This window comes from Coregonus clupeaformis, chromosome 24, assembly GCF_020615455.1.
Source record: "Coregonus clupeaformis isolate EN_2021a chromosome 24, ASM2061545v1, whole genome shotgun sequence".
Lineage (NCBI taxonomy): Eukaryota > Metazoa > Chordata > Actinopteri > Salmoniformes > Salmonidae > Coregonus > Coregonus clupeaformis.
This window is the reverse complement of record NC_059215.1, coordinates 27,883,630-27,901,299: the sequence shown is the minus strand read 5'-3', so window position 1 is coordinate 27,901,299 and position 17,670 is coordinate 27,883,630. Positions and strand designations below refer to the sequence as shown.

Genomic DNA, 17,670 nt, shown 5'->3' with positions numbered 1-17,670 from the left:
TGGGCTTCTTCATCATATAGAACCCTGGGGCTTCTTCATCATATAGAACCCTGGGGCTTCTTCATCATATAGAACCCTGGGGCTTCTTCATCATATAGAACCCTGGGGCTTCTTCATCATATAGAACCCTTGGGCTTCTTCATCATATAGAAAGCGGTCTTGCGTCCAAACCGCTGGTGTACATTAGAAGGCGGTAAATTGCGCCCAGAGTGGCTGGCTTGTGCCCAGCAGCATATAGCAACATGTTCGATTTCGCGTCAACAATTCAGCATAGCAAGTCTGGTTATTCAATGGGTAAATAGTTTCATCCATTCTCCATGTCATGAATTTAATCACAGGTAAATAGTAATATGCCCTGAACCGCTCTGGTGACAAGCAATCTTTGCTGCCCTGTTTCCAATCGTCCACACGGCTGGGAGAACCTATTCAAGTAAATACAGTGCTGAAAAAAATTAAGGGAACACTAAAATAACACATCCTAGATCTGAATGAATGAAATAATCTTATTAAATACTTTTTTCTTTACATAGTTGAATGTGCTGACAACAAAATCACACATAAGTTATCAATGGAAATCAAATGTATCAACCCATGGAGGTCTGGATTTGGAGTCACCCTCAAAATGAAAGTGGAAAACCACACTACAGGCTGATCCAACTTTGACGTAATGTCCTTAAAACAAGTCAAAATGAGGCTCAGTAGTGTGTGTGGCCTCCACGTGCCTGTATGACCTCCCTACAATGCCTGGGCATGCTCCTGATGAGGTGGCGGATGGTCTCCTGAGGGATCTCCTCCCAGACCTGGACTAAAGCATCCGCCAACTCCTGGACAGTCTGTGGTGCAACGTGGCGTTGGTGGATGGAGCGAGACATGATGTCCCAGATGTGCTCAATTGGATTCAGGTCTGGGGAACGGGCGGGCCAGTCCATAGCATCAATGCCTTCCTCTTGCATTAACTGCTGACACACTCCAGCCACATGAGGTCTAGCATTGTCTTGCATTAGGAGGAACCCAGGGCCAACCGCACCAGCATATGGTCTCACAAGGGGTCTGAGGATCTCATCTCGGTACCTAATGGCAGTCAGGCTACCTCTGGCGAGCACATGGAGGGCTGTGCGGCCCCCCAAAGAAATGCCACCCCACACCATGACTGACCCACCGCCAAACCGGTCATGCTAGAGGATGTTGCAGGCAGCAGAATGTTCTCCACGGCGTCTCCAGACTCTGTCACTTCTGTCACATGTGCTCAGTGTGAACCTGCTTTCATCTGTGAAGAGCACAGGGCGCCAGTGGCGAATTTGCCAATCTTGGTGTTCTCTGGCAAATGCCAAACGTGCTGCACGGTGTTGGGCTGTAAGCACAACCCCCACCTGTGGATGTCGGGCCCTCATACCACCCTCATGGAGTCTGTTTCTGACCGTTTGAGCAGACACATGCACATTTGTGGCCTGCTGGAGGTCATTTTGCAGGGCTCTGGCAGTGCTCCTCCTGCTCCTCCTTGCACAAAGGCGGAGGTAGCAGTCCTGCTGCTGTGTTGTTGCCCTCCTACGGCCTCCTCCACGTCTCCTGATGTACTGGCCTGTCTCCTGGTAGCGCCTCCATGCTTTGGACACTACGCTGACAGACACAGCAAACCTTCTTGCCACAGCTCGCATTGATGTGCCATCCTGGATGAGCTGCACTACCTGAGCCACTTGTGTGGGTTGTAGACTCCGTCTCATGCTACCACTAGAGTGAAAGCACCGCCAGCATTCAAAAGTGACCAAAACATTAGCCAGGAAGCATAGGAACTGAGAAGTGGTCTGTGGTCACCACCTGCAAAACCAGTCCTTTATTGGGGGGTGTCCTGCTAATTGCCTATAATTTCCACCTGTTGTCTATTCCATTTGCACAACAGCATGTGCAATGTATTGTCAATCAGTGTTGCTTCCCAAGTGGACAGTTTGATTTCACAGAAGTGTGATTGACTTGGAGTTACATTGTGTTGTTTAAGTGTTCCCTTAATTTTTTTGAGCAGTGTATATACAGGAACTAGCTGATGTTACAGTGTAGGCTAACTCAAATGAGCTGCTAATGTGGCTAGCTATCTAGCCAAATGTGCATACTGTATAGCTAGCTAAGTGAATTAAATATCACCAGCTACCTAACTTCATATTAGCTAGCTGTCTTGATGTATTTAACATTGTAAAATACAAACTTCAAGTGCATTTGTAGGTAGCTAGCTAACAGCCATGGTGGAGGGTGAAAGGATATAAGCATCTGTCAAACTGAGAGAGTACAGTGGGGGAAAAAATATTTAGTAAAGTATTGAGAAACTTTTCTTATTGACCAAATACTTATTTTCCACCATAATTTGCAAATAAATTCATTAAAAATCCTACAATGTGATTTTCTGGATTTTTTTTCCATAGTTGACGTGTAGCTATGATGAAAAGTACAGGCCTCTCTCATCTTTTTAAGTGGGAGAACTTGCACAATTGGTGGCTGACTAAATACTTTTTTTCCCCCCCACTGTAAGCTGTTCTGGATAGGGCAGGTTATGTTGTGTAGTTCCAGTCGGAGATAACAGTAACATCATATTCAGTGCTGTCTAATTTGAGTATAATGAAGTCTGTTCGTTGTGATGTTTTCTGTCCTCAGATACAGAGAGCTGTGAAAGCCTGTCTGAAGGTCCCAATGAAGAGCGGTGGTTCTCTGTCCTGGTCCCGGGGACTCAAAGGGGTGCGCATTGTTGTTTTTACCTCGGCACTACACAGCTGATTCAAATGATCAACTCATCATCAAGCTTCAACTGGTATTTATGTATTCATTTGTGATGCTATCCTTGATATGATCCTGCTGTTGTCATGTGTTTGCACATGTATCTATCTATCTATCTATCCAATGTTATCATGATTTGTTATAAGAGATATGATACTTAGTAATCCACAATGACCTGGTGATGTGAAAGTCTAGTAATGGCATTATCTTCCATATTCCTGGAGATACCTTGCAACTGGAGATTCCTTCAAAACGATTGCCTACAGTTACCGTGTAGGGCACTGCAAGGTTGGGTGACCAGGGCCATCTGAGACTGCCTCCTGGGGGAATTCAGGCGTGTCTGTGAAGGCTTCCTGTGTCCTGCATAACTATCATGAGGATGGACATGAGGACCAGGAGGGGGTCTGCAGCTCGTCGCCGAGTGCCAGAGGAGAGGTCTGCTGCTCTGCAGGATGTTACCAGGATGGGGGGGGGGGGGCAACAACGCAGCACGGGAGGCAATCTGTGTGCCGGGAGATCTTCACCTCCTACTTCTTCGAAGAGGGTGCTGTTCCTTGGCAACACCATAGACTACACTATACACAACCAAAGGCTCTTTTAAGAGCCATCCACATTGCAATATGAGTATTCTTCCATTTACTTAGCTATGCCAACCGCAGTTATTCAATTCCCAGTTTCTCTCCCTTTGATTTCTACTTAATAATAATAATAATAATAATAATATGCCATTTAGCAGACAGGTAAGGGTGCTGTCCAGGTGAGGGTGCTGTTCAGGTGAGGGTGCTGTTCAGGTAAGGGTGATGTCCAGGTGAGGGTGCTGTTCAGGTAAGGGTGATGTCTGTACGATAACAAAACAGGCTCTTTTAAGAGTCACCCATATTGAAAACATGTAGAACAATTAGACACCCTGCAACCCACACCTACACACTGGTGTATCAATCTGATTGATGGATTGTGTTGTGCAGTAAGCAGGCTCAGGTGTATAACTGTGGCTCCTTCCACCTTCAAAGAACAGGCAAGAGGACCAACCATGGAGAATAGTAAGACACTTCATTATTACTATTTATAGAACTACGCTATTGTTTGTCCTCGTGTGTCTGCATGTTTTTCTGTATAAAGTACTCTGCAGCCACTTAGTGTGGGGTGACGCCACACACACAGAGTCCTGTTGAACACCGTCTCTTTAACTACCTGATTTTCTCAATAACAGTCTCTCTCCTTCACGTCATCCCTCTCCCCCCTTCTCCCTAAATCCTCTAGGTTATATCAGCTGAAGGATCTGGAGAAGGTCTGTATGGAGGAGTGGGCCAAAATCCCTGCTGCAGTGTGTGCAAACCTGGTCAGGAAACATATGATCTCTGTAATTGCAAACAAAGGTTTCTGTACCAAATATTAAGTTTTGCTTTTCTGATGTATCAAATACTTATGTTATGCAATAAAATGCAAATTAATTACTTAAAAATCATACAATGTGATTTTCTGGATTTTTGTTTTAGATTCCGTCTCTCACAGTTGAAGTGTACCTATGATAAAAATTACAGACCTCTACATGCTTTGTAAGTAGGAAAACCTGCAAAATCAGCAGTGTATCAAATACTTGTTCTCCCCACTGTACATTTTATGGACACAGTCAATTTTACAATAATTATATTTTGTTTGTTTTTCTCCTGATCATTTTCATGATGTCCATCCGGTTTGCTTCTATATGCCATATCTTTCTAACTGTGCTCTTTCACAAAAGCTCCCAACCTACAACCTATATACTTATTATGGACATAGTATGCTTACATTATTAGTTATCTTGTTATTAGTTGTTATTAGTCCCATCCTTCAACTCCATTCAACACCACCCATCTATCTCGTAACACCATCCATATAGGATTTCTATTTGCCATATATTTTTCAACTGTACTGTGATGTTTTACAAAAGTTCTGAACCTTTCTATTCTCATTGTTTCTACAGATTGTAAAATGAAAATAAACATTTTTGCTAAAAGTATTATTATATTATTGATCGATTGACTATGACTTTTCAGATCACCCAGTAGTGCTATCTGCAGGGTTAGCTCCAGGTAAATATTGCAATCCTTTAGCCATTCCTGGACCTGTGTCCAAAAACAAGCTACAAATTGACAGTAGTCCCAGAGTTAATGATACAAGGTCAGTTTTGCATTTCACCTCCTGAGGATTAAGATGACTGACAGTGTTTAGAATAACATTTTTAAAAACACACGGCTTAATCATGCTCTCTCTCTCTCCATCTGTCTCTCGTCTGCAGGTATGTTTTGATGTGAGAGAGGACGCGGCGTCGCGTGCTAATGTACACGGGCCATTATGAGTTTATTCCTTGCGAATAGGGACAGCACCGTATTTCTGGTGCTTCAACAAGGGGTGATACCTAGAATAAAACTAAACTGCAACGTTTCATATCGGTTTATAGGCATAATCTACTGTACACATTATGGCAACGACCTTTACTGTTTTATGTGTGGTCACATGACGTGTAGAGCTGTGCATAAAAAGATATGCACAACCAATGGTTTAATGAAAACTAAGTGCCTTTTGGCCACACTGAAGTTCTCTGTAGTCTACTGAATCTAACAGACAACATGTACAAGTAAATAATTTTCAGACAAGCAGACCGTTGATTGTGATAAGTCAGATAATGGCTTTTAAAGAGTTGATAAAATACAATTGTAGCTATAAAGACAAAACTCGATGTCAATCTACAGAATAAATGGCATTAAAAAAAGACATCCCGGTAAAACACATTTACATTAATTCACATAGCGTATAATGACAGTAGCCTACACAGAGATATTGTCATGAAAAGTGGAACATTCCGTTTGTACACCCTGTTGCAATGCACATTTCTACCAAACCCAGAGAACAAACAACCATCTTTGGTATGCCATTTATGAAAATCCATGTTTTTAGGTACTTATTGCTGAATATATTGGTATCCAGACCACTGTAAGTTGAACATAATGCACATCCCTCATAGTTGCCTCAAGTAGCTGAAAGGATATAACCGCACGTTTGGTTAGTTTTTCTTATCTCTATAAAGAGGCCATTGTTGATAGCGGCTCTGCAGTCTCGATATCTATTGCACATTCAGGCAGCTAGGCTTCAGCAGCCTCACACAAACCAATCAGTATCAGGAGTCCTAAAAAGAACATTTCAATCCCTGAAAATAAAAACTAAAACATTAAAAACAGTCATAAAATCGATTGACGTATAATAACAACCGTTTTTGGTTCACTGCCTCCTCACGCTACTCCCTCTAGTCTCAGGACCCAGCCTCGGCCCGGGGAAACTGGCATGTCGTCAGGCATGACTACCACCAGTCCGGTTGGTGTCGTCGATACCCACTTCAGAGGTACGGACGGGTTGTCCAGTATGGTGACCTGAGAAGAGAGACGGTAATATTCAGTTAGCATAAAAAAAGGTGCTGTCCGTGACATCTCTGTACCTTATTGGACAGAATCCACAACGCATCTTTCAATAACACACACAATGTTACGAACCATAAAGAGTAAAATAGCATGTTTGCTATACTTACATTAGTGGCCTCAGAGGTTTTGGGTGCTGCGAGGCTGAACAGCAGTTTTGAAGGCCACGCCAGCAGTATGGCATAGACTGTGTTGTTCTTAGAGGTGTACCTATGGAAGGATACATATACAGTCATTACTTATTTAACACTTTTCCACTAGATGGCAGTAAAAGCCCAGTCTGTTATAATTACATACAGTAAATATTACAATAAAGAAGCATTAACTCGACTCTGTCCAAGTTTGATCAATTATTCCACATTTCAGTTGAGAAATCTATGTAATAGCTACCAGACTGTATTGTATTGCCTCCTACCAGACTGTATTGTATTGTCTCCTACCAGACTGTATTGTATTGTCTCCTACCAGACTGTATTGTATTGTCTCCAACCAGACTGTATTGTATTATTGTATTGTCTCCTACCAGACATTATTGTATTATTGTATTGTCTCCTACCAGACTGTATTGTATTGTCTCCTACCAGACTGTATTGTATTATTGTATTGCCTCCTACCAGACTGTATTGTATTATTGCATTGTCTCCTACCAGACTGTATTGTATTATTGTATTGCCTCCTACCAGACTGTATTGCCTCCTACCAGACTGTATTGTATTATTGTATTGTCTCCTACCAGACTGTATTGTATTATTGTATTGTCTCCTACCAGACTGTATTGTATTATTGTATTGTCTCCTACCAGACTGTATTGTCTCCTACCAGACTGTATTGTATTGTCTCCTACCAGACTGTAGAGTCCACCAGACTGTATTGTATTGCCTCCTACCAGACTGTATTATTATATTGTCTTCTACCAGACTGTATTGTATTATTGTATTGTCTCCTACCAGACTGTATTGTATTATTGTATTGCCTCCTACCAGACTGTATTGCCTCCTACCAGACTGTATTGTATTATTGTATTGTCTCCTACCAGACATTATCGTATTATTGTATTGTCTCCTACCAGACTGTATTGTATTGTCTCCTACCAGACTGTATTGTATTATTGTATTGCCTCCTACCAGACTGTATTGTATTATTGCATTGTCTCCTACCAGACTGTATTGTATTATTATATTGCCTCCTACCAGACTGTATTGCCTCCTACCAGACTGTATTGTATTATTGTATTGTCTCCTACCAGACTGTATTGTATTATTGTATTGTCTCCTACCAGACTGTATTGTATTATTGTATTGTCTCCTACCAGACTGTATTGTCTCCTACCAGACTGTATTGTATTGTCTCCTACCAGACTGTAGAGTCCACCAGACTGTATTGTATTGCCTCCTACCAGACTGTATTATTATATTGTCTTCTACCAGACTGTATTGTATTATTGTATTGTCTCCTACCAGACTGTATTTTATTATTGTATTGCCTCCTACCAGACTGTATTGCCTCCTACCAGACTGTATTGTATTATTGTATTGTCTCCTACCAGACTGTATTGTATTATTGTATTGTCTCCTACCAGACTGTATTGTATTATCTCCTACCAGACTGTATTGTATTATTGTATTGTCTCCTACCAGACTGTATTGTATTATTGTATTGTCTCCTACCAGACTGTATTGTATTATTGTATTGTCTCCTACCAGACTGTATTGTCTCCTACCAGACTGTATTGTATTGTCTCCTACCAGACTGTAGAGTCCATCAGACTGTATTGTATTGCCTCCTACCAGACTGTATTGTCTCCTACCAGACTGTATTGTATTGCCTCCTACCAGACTGTATTGTATTATTGTATTGTCTCCTACCAGACTGTATTGTCTCCTACCAGACTGTATTGTATTATTGTATTGCCTCCTACCAGACTGTATTGCCTCCTACCAGACTGTATTGTCTCCTATCAGACTGTATTGTCTTGTCTCCTACCAGACTGTATTGTATTGTCTCCAACCAGACTGTATTGTATTATTGCATTGTCTCCTACCAGACTGTATTGTATTATTGTATTGTCTCCTACCAGACTGTATTGTATTGCCTCCTACCAGACTGTATTGTATTATTGTACTGTCTCCTACCAGACTGTATTGCCTCCTACCAGACTGTATTGTATTGTCTCCTACCAGACTGTATTGTATTGTCTCCTACCAGACTGTATTGTATTATTGCATTGTCTCCTACCAGACTGTATTGTATTATTGTATTGTCTCCTACCAGACTGTATTGTATTATTGTATTGTCTCCTACCAGACTGTATTGTATTATTGTATTGCCTCCTACCAGACTGTATTGTATTATTGTATTGCCTCCTACCAGACTGTATTGTATTGTCTCCTACCAGACTGTATTGTATTGTCTCCTACCAGACTGTATTGTATTATTGCAATGTCTCCTACCAGACTGTATTGTATTATTGTATTGTCTCCTACCAGACTGTATTGTATTGCCTCCTACCAGACTGTATTGTATTATTGTATTGTCTCCTACCAGACTGTATTGTATTATTGCATTGTCTCCTACCAGACTGTATTGTATTATTGTATTGTCTCCTACCAGACTGTATTGTATTATTGTATTGTCTCCTACCAGACTGTATTGTATTATTGTATTGCCTCCTACCAGACTGTATTGTATTGTCTCCTACCAGACTGTATTGTATTATTGTATTGCCTCCTACCAGACTGTATTGTATTATTGTATTGCCTCCTACCAGACTGTATTGTATTATTGTATTGCCTCCTACCAGACTGTATTGTATTGTCTCCTACCAAACTGTATTGTATTGCCTCCTACCAGACTGTATTGCCTCCTACCAGACTGTATTGTATTATTGTATTGCCTCCTACCAGACTGTATTGCCTCCTACCAGACTGTATTGTATTATTGTATTGCCTCCTACCAGACTGTATTGTATTAATTGCCTCCTACCAGACTGTATTGTATTATTGTATTGCCTCCTACCAGACTGTATTGTATTATTGTATTGCCTCCTACCAGACTGTATTGTTTTTTATTGCCTCCTACCAGACTGTATTGTATTATTGTATTGCCTCCTACCAGACTGTATTGCCTCCTACCAGACTGTATTGTATTATTGTATTGCCTCCTACCAGACTGTATTGCCTCCTACCAGACTGTATTGTATTATTGTATTGTCTCCTACCAGACTGTATTGTATTATTGTATTGTCTCCTACCAGACTGTATTGTATTGCTGCTCCTACCAGACTGTATTGTATTATTGTATTGTTCTCCTACCAGACTGTATTGTATTATTGTATTGTCTCCTACCAGACTGTATTGTATTGTGCTCCTACCAGACTGTATTGTATTATTGTATTGCCTCCTACCAGACTGTATTGTATTGTCTCCTACCAGACTGTATTGTATTATTGCATTGTCTCCTACCAGACTGTATTGTATTATTGTATTGTCTCCTACCAGACTGTATTGTATTGTCTCCTACCAGACTGTTTTGTATTATTGTATTGCCTCCTACCAGACTGTATTGTATTGTCTCCTACCAGACTGTATTATTGTATTGTCTCCTACCAGACTGTATTGTATTATTGTATTGCCTCCTACCAGACTGTATTGTATTATTGTATTGCCTCCTACCAGACTGTATTGTATTATTGTATTGCCTCCTACCATACTGTATTGCCTCCTACCAGACTGTATTGTATTATTGTATTGTCTCCTACCAGACTGTATTGCCTCCAACCAGACTGTATTGTATTATTGTATTGTCTCCTACCAGACTGTATTGTATTGCCTCCTACCAGACTGTATTGTATTATTGTATTGCCTCCTACCAGACTGTATTGTATTATTGTATTGCCTCCTACCAGACTGTATTGTATTATTGTATTGCCTCCTACCAGACTGTATTGTATTATTGTATTGCCTCCTACCAGACTGTATTGCCTCCTACCAGACTGTATTGTATTATTGTATTGTCTCCTACCAGACTGTATTGTATTATTGTATTGTCTCCTACCAGACTGTATTGTATTGCCTCCTACCAGACTGTATTGTATTATTGTATTGTCTCCTACCAGACTGTATTGTATTGTCTCCTACCAGACTGTATTGTATTGTCTCCTACCAGACTGTATTGTATTATTGTATTGCCTCCTACCAGACTGTATTGTATTGTCTCCTACCAGACTGTATTGTATTATTGTATTGTCTCCTACCAGACTGTAATGTATTATTGTATTGTCTCCTACCAGACTGTATTGTATTGTCTCCTACCAGACTGTTTTGTATTATTGTATTGCCTCCTACCAGACTGTATTGTATTGTCTCCTACCAGACTGTATTATTGTATTGCCTCCTACCAGACTGTATTGTATTATTGTATTGCCTCCTACCAGACTGTATTGTATTATTGTATTGCCTCCTACCATACTGTATTGCCTCCTACCATACTGTATTGCCTCCTACCAGACTGTATTGTATTATTGTATTGTCTCCTACCAGACTGTATTGCCTCCAACCAGACTGTATTGTATTATTTTATTGTCTCCTACCAGACTGTATTGTACTGTTGTATTGCCTCCTACCAGACTGTATTGTATTGTCTCCTACCAGACTGTATTGTATTATTGTATTGCCTCCTACCAGACTGTATTGTATTATTGTATTGCCTCCTACCAGACTGTATTGTATTATTGTATTGCCTCCTACCAGACTGTATTGTATTATTGTATTGCCTCCTACCAGACTGTATTGTATTATTGTATTGTCTCCTACCAGACTGTATTGTATTGCCTCCTACCAGACTGTATTGTATTGTCTCCCAACAGACTGTATTGTATTATTGTATTGTCTCCTACCAGACTGTATTGTATTATTGTATTGCCTCCTACCAGACTGTTTGTATTATTGTATTGTCTCCTACCAGACTGTATTGTATTATTGTATTGCCTCCTACCAGACTGTATTGTATTGTCTCCTACCAGACTGTATTGTATTATTGTATTGTCTCCAACCAGACTGTATTGTATTGTCTCCTACCAGACTGTATTGTATTATTGTATTGCCTCCTACCAGACTGTATTGTCTCCTACCAGACTATTGTATTATTGCATTGCCTCCTACCAGACTGTATTGTATTGCCTCCTACCAGACTGTATTGTATTGTCTCCTACCAGACTGTATTGTTTTATTGAATTGACTCTTACCAGACCGTATTGTATTGTCTCCTACCAGACTGTAGATCCATCAGACTGTATTGTATTGTCTCCTACCAGACTGTATTGTATTATTTTATTGTCTCCTACCAGACTGTATTTATTGTATTGTCTCCTACCAGACTGTATTGTATTATTGTATTGCCTCCTACCAGACTGTATTGTATTATTGTATTGCCTCCTACCAGACTGTATTGTATTGTCTCCTACCAGACTGTATTGTATTATTGTATTGTCTCCTACCAGACTGTATTGTATTATTGTATTGTCTCCTACCAGACTATTGTATTATTGTATTGTCTCCTACCAGACTGTATTGTATTATTGTATTGTCTCCTACCAGACTGTATTGTATTATTGTATTGTCTCCTACCAGACTGTATTGTATTATTGTATTGCCTCCTACCAGACTGTATTGTCTCCTACCAGACTGTATTGTATTATTGTATTGCCTCCTACCAGACTGTATTGTATTATTGTATTGTCTCCTACCATACTGTATTGTATTATTGTATTGTCTCCTACCAGACTGTATTGTATTATTGTATTGTCTCCTACCAGACTGTATTGTATTATTGTATTGCCTCCTACCAGACTGTATTGTATTATTGTATTGCCTCCTACCAGACTGTATTGTATTATTGTATTGTCTCCTACCAGACTGTATTGTATTGCCTCCTACCAGACTGTATTGTATTATTGTATTGTCTCCTACCAGACTGTATTGTATTATTGTATTGCCTCCTACCAGACTGTATTGTATTATTGTATTGTCTCCTACCAGACTGTATTGTATTATTGTATTGTCTCCTACCAGACTGTATTGTCTCCTACCAGACTGTATTGTATTGTCTCCTACCAGACTGTATTGTATTATTGTATTGTCTCCAACCAGACTGTATTGTATTGCCTCCTACCAGACTGTATGGTATTATTGTATTGCCTCCTACCAGACAGGTACGGTGGTGTTCTCCCCCTGGATCCTCCAGGGTTTGGAGGAGTAGATGGCCTCTCCGTTGACCCCCAGCCAGGCCCCCATGCCCCTCAGCCTCTCCTCAAAGAGAGGGGAGATCATGCCGTCCTCCATGGGACCAATGTTCAGCAGGTAGTTACCCCCCAGGGCCACCACATACACCATGTCCTGATGAAACAAGATACAGGGGACCATACACCATGTCCTGATGAAACAAGATACAGGGGACCATACACCATGTCCTGATGAAACAAGATACAGGGGACCATACACCATGTCCTGATGAAACAAGATACCACATACACCATGTCCTGATGAAACAAGATACAGGGGACCATACACCATGTCCTGATGAAACAAGATACGCCCCATTCCTGTGAAACAAGATACAGGGGACCATACACCATGTCCTGATGAAACAAGATACAGGGGACCATACACCATGTCCTGATGAAACAAGATACCACATACACCATGTCCTGATGAAACAAGATACAGGGGAGAGAGATCACTAAACTGACATTACCAAACACTCCATATCCACAAGCTATAGTGACCACATACACCATGTCCTGATGAAAGAACAAGAGATAAGAGAATGCTTATTCAGAGACACGGGCAGTATCTACCACACACACACACACACACTAAAGACACATGATACGGGGAGAGATGTCAATAAACTTAGATTTTACCAAGTTAGTGAAAACTCTGTTTATGAAATAGAGATAGACACCCCCAGTCATCAGCGTGCAGAGAGACAGAGAAAGAGAGGTCATATCCTGATCTTTGTTACAAATTGAGCAGAAACGTAACGGACATTGCCGTAGCTCACTGAATAAAACTATAGTCAGATTAGTCCGTAAGGAGAGAAGTGAGGACAAGAACATTCCAAAGTATTCAAACTGAGCCCCAGTTTTGTTTGTCCCCTCAGTATGACTTTCAATTCCTGTGACCTCTAACCGTTATGATGGTGGGCAGGTCCATCAGCTCGCTGAGCATCATGTTTCTACGGTAACCCCAGGAGCGGTTGTCGACGGACTGGCATTTCTCCCACTTGTGGTCAGGCAGAGAGCCTGGAGTGAACCTGGGGGGTAAAATATAAAAAACACACACATCCCACTGGTTCAGACTGTCTGCAAGTCTGATATGCTACCAAGGCTGACAGCCTGTTTCTGAATTCCATGTGTAAATCCTACATGATTGAATAGTTGTAAGCAGAGTCTAGGAAAAATCCACCTAATCAGAGAAGGTGGAGCTATTGGCGTATGTCTTATACAGTACATTTATCTACCTTAGTTGAATGCACTGACTGTTAGTCACTCTGGATAAGACTATCTGCTAAATCACCAAAATGTAAAACGGGTTGGAACCGGTTCAGGGAACAGAACCGAAAATAACTACATTTTTCAAGGAACAGAAACGGGAACGAATGTGATCCATACTGTTCCGGAACAGAAACGTTATTTTTAAAAGAATGGGAAACCGGTTAATAACGTTATTTTACATTTCAGGAACTGGTTCAGAACTTTATTTTGCTGGTCGGAAACATAAAATTAAAAAAATGGCGGTTCTGTTCAGAATGAAACGATTGGAAAATAATGTTGCATCCAACCCCTGAATGTAAATGTAGGTGCCTAAGGAGGTATGATCTAGAGTTCACTGTTGGTGCTAGAGAATAGTCTACCTGTCTGCACAGTTGTAGTAGCCGCCATGTTTGCAGTAACAACCATTCCCCCATCTGTCATTGACAACCACAAAGTCCTGGGGAAGTAGATTGAAAACAATGGTCAGTGTTGTTCTGGGTTAACAAGAGGCAGTAGTGCAGTTAATATTTACAAGACATAACCTTTGTCCTAACCGGTTTCAGACACAAAAAAAGAAAGAAAAAAAAAAAAGGTCAGTGAGTTCTTGTGTCTTGTTGTGACATGTGTCACCTGATCTAAATGTGATCAGGTGCATCTTGTGACACTGACACACATCACATGACATATAGTTCTAACTCCACCCCTCAATTAACATATTGTTCAGGTGACACATATCACATGACATACATAGTTCTAAGTCCACCCCTCAGTTAACATATAGTTCAGGTGACACATATCACATGACACACATAGTTCTAACTCCATGTCATGATGTCGGCTAGCACCTAGACAATAACTGGTAAAAGCTCATGTCAATCATTTGTCTCATCTCCATTGGGCCCTGGTTAAAAGTGGTGCACTACAAAGTGAATAGGGTACCATTTGGGCCGCTGCCATATTGCATCTTCCCTCAGCCTCTCTCTCACCTTGATAGGACTGTCGTTGTAGAGCCAGGCCAAGAATTCTGTTGAGTTCCAGTAGGTGTCCGGAGCTTCCCAATCCCCATCGGACCAGATCAGCTCCGGCTTATAGGTCATCACCAGATCAATCAGCTCAGGAAGAGCCTTCCGGAAGACAAACTCCTGGGTCTTGAACCCGGAAGCTTTGTCCTTCAGGTAGAGTGGATGAAACCACTCATACAGGGAGTGGTACAGGCCAAAGTGCAGTCCCTTCCTATGGAAACAGAATATATGTATGTGAAAAGTTGTGTGAGCTGGTATGACCTGAGATTCTACACACCAACCAGGGCCCGGTATTCACAAAGTATCTCAGAGTAGGATTAATTATGTAGGATCAGGTCTACTCAATATGCCATTTAGCAGACGCTTTTATCCAAAGCGACTTACAGTCATGCGTGCATACATATTTTTTTTTTGTGTATGGGTGGTCCCGGGGATCGAAACCCACTACCTTAGCGTTACAAGCGCCGTGCTCTACCAGCTGAGCTACAGAGGACCACTACTCCCCTTAAGTCAACACTGATCCTAGAACCTAGACAGTCTAAGAAGCTTTGAGAATGCAGGCCTTGGTTTCCAAACCAGTCTGACCAGAGTAACCTATTCCAGGGGAACGGTCATGTATTGTGGTGAAAGAGGCTCCGGGGGTGAAGTTTCCTCTAGGTACAGATCTAGGACCAGCTTCCCCCCCCCCCAGTCGTTAGAGGGGAAAATGCTAAACTGACGCTAAACTGACCCGAGATCAGTGTCTAGGAAAGATGTCCTACCTCTTGCGTATGGCTGCTGCCAGGTCTCCCACCAGGTCTCTGTGAGGTCCAGTATCCACTGAGTTCCAGTTCCAGGAGTCTGCAGAAGGCCAGTTACAGAAGCCCTCGTGATGCTTGGATGTGAACACCACGTACCTGGCAATGATGTAAAAAAAAAATTGTATGCACAGTGTATGTATTGCAGAGGGGCTAAACATTGGGATGTCATCAGCTCACAAAAAAAAAAAATTCTGCCCAGTGCCTAATTTGAATTTAGGCAAATGTGGATAAACTAGCCTGGCTAGCAGCAGCCCATTTCAACTTTTCACGACAATTCATACTAATAACCTATAGGTTCAGTGCTTCTTATGCATAACGCCTCGATAACACCAACACCGTTAAAAACATTTCGGTACACTAGTAGTGCGTTAATTTCAAATGGAACGCTGTGTTTGCCTTCAGCATTGCGTTGCAGAGGCAGTTGCAGTGCGTTCTGTGTGGTGTATACGTTGGATTTATCGAACGTATGCATCAAACTGTATATATAGACGGGTTGACAGAAATGGTAGCAGAAGGTGAATGTTGAACTTTTGTTGTACACATATCCAGATGATGTTGCGTACCATTTTGCGCAATAATACTGTCGGTGTGATCGAGAAGTAAAACATGCAACCCATATCAAATACTTAGATAGTGTTCGTGCACTCGTGTTGAGTAGGCCTAGTTGAATAAGTAAGCCATTGGTTAACAAATTAACAGTGTGCGACTTACTTGGCTCCAGAAGCTTCAAATATTTCAGCCCACTCATCAGGATCGAAGAACTGCGCTTTGAAATCGTGCGCGAAATCTGCGTATGTAAAGCCCACGGGGTAGTTTTTCTTCATAAACTCAACCTCGGCCGCTCTCTGTGCGCCTTTCCACCAATACCAGAACCACTCGCTAAACTGGCCGTACCCGGGCACGGAGAATACCCCCCAGTGAACGAAAATCCCGATCTTCGCCTCATCGTACCACACGGGTAGTGGCCGGGAGTCGATACTTGTCCAATTGGCCGTATACCGCGCTCCATTACCCGGCGAGATTGCAACCACTGCAAATAGTAACAAACTCATAAAAATCAAAGAGATCATTTTCAGTTCTTTCAGAATGATGAAGTGAGGCAGACGGCGCTGGCATTGCCCTTAAATACACTTCGTAGGCTAATGATGTCCCATTATGTAACGACAGGCATTTACCTGACTTTTTTTCGGTGCGGTTGCGGTGAAAACACCTTCTTCTTCAGTGGGGTTTCTCTGCTGTTGGCATCCAACGTTATGGTGCATTACCGCCACCTACTGTACTGGAGTGTGGACCAGAGACAGGGAGAAACGAAATCCTACCTGCCAGCCCCGTTGCTCTTAAAAAAGATAACAACATATTTGAGACTTTATCTAATGACGTTCTACTCAATATACTCTTTAAACTAATTTCCTGTATCCCCTTCTCCCTCATACTAGATCTCATCCTCTCTCTTTCCCTCTGATACTGCCCACACTGTAGCAATACATGCTCCACGGTCTCTGTTTCCTGACAATAATCACACTTTCCTGATGGATGCTTTCCTATCACATTTAATGTATTTTTCAACCGGCTGTGTCCCACCTTTAATCTTGTCAAAATAGCCTCCTCTCTTCTGTCCCTTCCTGCCGTCCTCCCCTCCCCAACTTTCCTCTGTACTTTAAATAAATGCCTTCCCTTATTATCTCTATTCCACTGCTCCTGCCATCTCTGCACCGTCACTGTATTTATCAGTCTTTTTGCCTCTGCCTTGCTCATTGACACTTCAACATCAACATCCCCACTACTAAGTGCTTGTTTAGCCAGTTCATCTACTTCCTCGTTCCTCTCCACCCCCAACATGGGCTGGGACCCAAGTAAATCTGATCTGTATACCCATCTGTTTAATCCTGCCATGGGTTTATAGCACCTCATAAAGTCTGCTACGTGAGCTAAAGGACTGGAGGCTCATTAACACTGCACATGAATCAGAGCAAATAACTACTCTGTCTGGCTTGACTTCCTCCACCCACTGCACGGCCAACAGTATGGCCATCAGCTCCGCCGTATATACAGCCAGGTGATCTGTAATACGTTTCCTGACTTCCACCCCACATTCCTGCCCTACA

At 41.7% G+C, this 17,670-nt stretch overlaps 1 protein-coding gene across 5 annotated transcripts; it reads right to left on the bottom strand.

Annotated features, from left to right (window-relative positions):
* Nucleotides 1-5,404: 5,404 nt before the first annotated feature.
* Nucleotides 5,405-16,793, bottom strand: LOC121538522 (tissue alpha-L-fucosidase). Of its 5 annotated transcripts, XM_045206867.1 has the most exons (9): nt 16,277-16,792; nt 15,527-15,661; nt 14,730-14,976; nt 14,124-14,200; nt 13,400-13,523; nt 12,841-13,008; nt 12,414-12,778; nt 6,323-6,422; nt 5,405-6,167 (listed from the first exon to the last, which is right to left on the bottom strand). In XM_045206867.1, the coding sequence occupies exons 1-9, from the start codon at nt 16,633-16,635 to the stop codon at nt 6,030-6,032; spliced, it is 1,713 nt and encodes a 570-aa protein (XP_045062802.1). In that variant the 5' UTR covers nt 16,636-16,792; the 3' UTR covers nt 5,405-6,029. The 5 variants fall into 5 exon arrangements, with proteins under 5 accessions (XP_045062802.1, XP_041702570.1, XP_045062803.1 ...); XM_041846636.2 differs by lacking the exon at nt 12,841-13,008 and having other exon boundaries at nt 12,414-12,604; nt 16,277-16,790; XM_045206868.1 differs by lacking the exons at nt 5,405-6,167; nt 6,323-6,422 and having other exon boundaries at nt 12,470-12,601; nt 12,639-12,778; nt 16,277-16,793.
* Nucleotides 16,794-17,670: the final 877 nt, after the last annotated feature.